Here is a 4,243-nt window from a genome sequence, read left to right on the forward strand (position 1 = left end):
TATGTTTTCGTGGACTTTCAGATTAAATTTATTTTTTATGCATCCTTTCATTAAATTAAATCATATTTACACTATCCATACATTTTAAAATATTAAAGGTAACAGGGTCATAACATTTTAATAATTTGAATTTTATAAAAAAAAAAATGTGATAATTCTTATTTTTTTTGTTACTACAGCCAAAAATGGTAAATTGATTTTTTTACGTGTTTTTGCAAAGTCTGAAGCAGGCTACATTTATCACTCTCATTTACACAAACATTTATGCACAGATGGCAGCAGAGTTCTGTGCTATGGGTCAAACCAGGAGACCCAGAGCATTGTAGGTTTCAGTTGCTTGCCTAAATAACAAAAAATCTGGGTTCCGAAAGAAAGAAATTGCAAACAAACCACTAAACCAACTAAACCAAGAGTCAAAATTTAGACCGTAAACGTGTAGCAATAACATTAATATCAGTTTTAAGATTTCTTTCTCACTCCTAACATACAAAAAGGACAAGCGACAACAAGGAAGTCAAAGCTTTTAATCTTCTTTTGTGTAGTTTCTAATTAGAGGGGAAATCATTCACGTACTAACATATTCTTTTAGATTTCTGTGTCACTGTTATTGTTTTACAGAATTAGACTTACTGATCTCAACAATTTGTTTTTTCCACATTTCAACTTATCACCAATGTTGTGTTAGAATTAGTTGCTTTGTTTTTTTGTTGTTGTTGCATGGTGTTCCACCCAGCTCACTCCAGCAGTGATGAATTCTCGACATGCAAGTATTAAGCAAGAAAAGTAAGAGTCACAACCATAAGGCCAGTTACTCATGTAAAAAATATTGCCACACATAAAAAAAAAAAAATGTCATGCAATTGTTTTTCTTTTAAAATTAAACTTCCATTGTGGCGTCAGAGTAAAACTAGAAAAACCTGAGAAATGAGAGGGTTATTGTAAGCTTCTCTTTTATGGAAACCACCATCACTCCACCCCTTTCCTGAGTTTAATGTCATCCTATGTTTGTCTGTAAATATAAAAGGTTGCTGTTAACCAAAAGCATCACTAATTCACACAGCAACCAGATCGCTCTTCAAGCAAAGACGTTTTCTGTAAGTAGACTATCATTCCTATTGCTTGTATAGTATTCGTGAAAATACTTCCTTGTTTTTTCATGCTTTTTGGGAGCTCATAAATAAAATAATTTCTAGAAATTACTTTTTGAAACTGATTTTTTTTTACACTTGATTGAAATTAGAACGAATATGTAGGGATATGAAAATAAATGGGCACATCCTTTAATTTAGTTTTAATAATTTCTAATTGGAAATTGGGAGGGTTTCTATACCTAAATGACAAAGTCCATAACAGAAGTAGAAGACACAAAATCTTTCTTTAGACTTAAAATCTTTTAAGATTTTGTGTCTTCTACTTCTGTTATGGAAGTCTAAAGAATTAACAGGCTATTAAAAATCAAAATGTATGTAGAGATGTAAAAAAAAAATCGGAAAGGAGATGATTGGTCAATCATCACACCAGCGGCAATATTATCTCCAGTATTGAAACTACAAGTCACACTGAGTATTTTTTTTCTGTTCTAAGATGATCTTGCAGTTTTCAAATAGTGAATCTGGTGCGTTATTTTTTTTATTTATTAAATCTATTGGAAAACTGTGATTCTGTTCCACATTTGACTGTGAGTATGGCAACTTAGGCTTAAATTCTACACTCTTCAATGTGTTTAAATTGTATTTTCTTTTATATCTGCCAAAATTGCAAACAAATGAAGTCCAAAAATTAAAAACAAAAAATTTGGGAAAATAAGTACATTAATTGTAACGTTAGACACTACAACTGGTTCTGATTGTGGGTAAAATAGAGAATAGTTTAATGTCCTCAACTATACACTTTCTTTTTTTTAATAACTATTCGTTTTCTTTAGTTAATTTCTGATAAATTTTTTTTAGAGACACAAGAAAAGACACATCATCACCATGATTGCAAACGTTTGCCTCATTGTTCTTTTTGTTGGTAAGTAAATTTTCTTTTCTATCAATGACCAATAGTTATTCCTCAGCCATAAAATCGGGCTCAACGTCCAAGCATTTTTTTAATAACAATTATAAATCATTTTAAACAGCTTCTTCATATGGACAAATGACCAACACAACGACAGCTGAACCAATGACCAATGTGACCAACACACCAACAGTTGGATCAATGACCAATGTGACCAACGCACCGACAACTGGATCAATGACCAATGTGACCAACGCACCGACAGCTGGATCAATGNNNNTTTTGTTGGTAAGTAAATTTTCTTTTCTATCAATGACCAATAGTTATTCCTCAGCCATAAAATCGGGCTCAACGTCCAAGCATTTTTTAATAACAATTATAAATCATTTTAAACAGCTTCTTCATATGGACAAATGACCAACACAACGACAGCTGGATCAATGACCAATGTGACCAACGCACCAACAGCTGAACCAATGACCAATGTGACCAACGCACCGACAGCTGGATCAATGACCAATGTGACCAACGCACCGACAGCTGGATCAATGACCAATGTGACCAACGCACCAACTGCTGGATCAATGACCAATGTGACCAACGCACCGACAGCTGGATCAATGACCAATGTGACCAACGCACCGACAGCTGTACCGACCACTAATGCACCAACAGCTAAACCGACCACTAATCCACTGACAGCTGGACCAATCACCAATCCACCGACAGCTGGACCAATCACCAATGCACCACTCACCACTCCCACAACAAAACCAACCATCTCCACCACCATCACCCCCACAACTCCAACGTCTTCTGCCTTTCCTCACAAAATTAGCCTCTTCTTGGCCTTTGCAGCAACTTTGACACATTTTTTTCTGCACCCTTTTGATCAAACGTTACAGATTTAAAGACAAGAAAGAGAGGCCACCTTGGCTCTTAAGTTGTGGTTTCATTCTGTGTAATTAAGCTTGTAAATGTTTTGTTATTTATGTAAACAAGGTTTAAGTTTTATCCTATCTGAATCTTTGACTTCTATTGATCCTGGAAATAAAGAGCTCCTCGTGTTCATCTGTTATTAGTATAACTATGACCCCTGATGTAATCTTGTTTCTATTTATTACCATTTATATGAATGAGTCTATCTCAAATACTCCAAAACAATAAGAAATAATAAATGCAGCTTCGTAATGAATTCAAGTGTAAAATATTCTGTCAAACTTTTCAATTAAAAGTGAAATGTAAAAATCTTATTTGTGTCCTCTTTCAGTTGTATTTTAAATTGTTTTTTCAATTCTTTTGAGCAAGAAAAGAAAGTTGTGACTTTTAACAACTATTCTCATGCTGCTTTTTCCATTCTTTTTTTTAATTGCAGAAAAACCTTTACATTTTAGTCTTGTCTGCATTAAGGAAGAGGGGATTTTCTAATTTTTCTAATTTGATCTCTTCCATTGTTTTCCTTCTTCTGCGGGTAAAATAAAAATCACATGAAGTTGTATTCTGAGTGTCTGCAATTTGATTGCAATGCAGTGGAATTTCCTTAAAGCCTCACTCCATTCATCTTTTGATCTACTGTAAAAATCATTCACAGTGGTCTTTTAATTATGGTTAAATAAAAAAACTGTGTTGTTTTCTCATGCCTTGTTTCCAAACTCTTGGCAGATAAGCCTGTCCTCATTTCCCATCATCCCTTTGTTGGACTCTCTCCCGCTAGCTTACAGCCCCTCAAAACCCCAATTTAATACCAAGTACAAAAAAAGGGAAAAGCGTTTCAGAGCTTTCCAGTTTGGAGGCAGATGCCAGCTCAGATGAGAAAAATTAAAACTTACACAGATTTATTTAACTACAAGTGGATGGATTGGAATGGAGCTTGTAGCCTGTCTGCTCCTGATTCAAAACGATTAGAATAAAGAAATATTTCCACCCACAATTTTAAGCTCTTTTATCTTCATTTATATTCTCCACCATGAGAAAAATGCCATAAGAACATTTTAAAAACACAGTTTTCATTGGAGTGGATCTTTGAGCTTCAGGTGACTTAAATATCCATGATTGTTGCTTTTTTTTAAATAATTTTCTTTGGGTTAAACCAGATTGAGAAGACTAAGAAGTTTAATTCCATATTTTTTAATGCAATGTAGTAAAAATTAAAGTTGGCAGCAAAAGACAATGTTTTAAATATACTTTAATAAAACCATTTTATTCATTAGTACCAAAATGTTGAAGATAAAGTTCTCTTTTT

The 4,243-nt window shown here is 33.7% G+C and overlaps 1 protein-coding gene across 1 annotated transcript; it reads left to right on the forward strand.

The window, feature by feature from the left end:
* The first annotated feature begins 135 nt into the window (after positions 1-135).
* Positions 136-4,062, forward strand: LOC112162661 (early nodulin-like protein 2). Its single transcript, XM_024298507.2, has 3 exons — positions 136-1,094; positions 1,950-2,013; positions 2,398-4,062. The coding sequence occupies exons 1-3, from the start codon at positions 1,002-1,004 to the stop codon at positions 2,910-2,912; spliced, it is 672 nt and encodes a 223-aa protein (XP_024154275.1). The 5' UTR covers positions 136-1,001; the 3' UTR covers positions 2,913-4,062.
* The last annotated feature ends 181 nt before the right edge of the window (positions 4,063-4,243 follow it).

The sequence above is a fragment of the Oryzias melastigma genome, linkage group LG11 (genome assembly GCF_002922805.2).
Source record: "Oryzias melastigma strain HK-1 linkage group LG11, ASM292280v2, whole genome shotgun sequence".
Taxonomy (NCBI): Eukaryota; Metazoa; Chordata; class Actinopteri; order Beloniformes; family Adrianichthyidae; genus Oryzias; species Oryzias melastigma.

Excerpts from the sequence above, each read along its gene's own strand:
- LOC112162661 (XM_024298507.2), top strand. The coding sequence starts at position 1,002 with ATGTTTGTCTGTAAATATAAAAGGTTGCTGTTAACCAAAAGCATCACT. Across the intron at positions 1,095-1,949 it reads TTCAAGCAAAGACGTTTTCT|AGACACAAGAAAAGACACAT; the intron begins GTAAGTAGACTA and ends AATTTTTTTTAG. Across the intron at positions 2,014-2,397 it reads CCTCATTGTTCTTTTTGTTG|CTTCTTCATATGGACAAATG; the intron begins GTAAGTAAATTT and ends CATTTTAAACAG.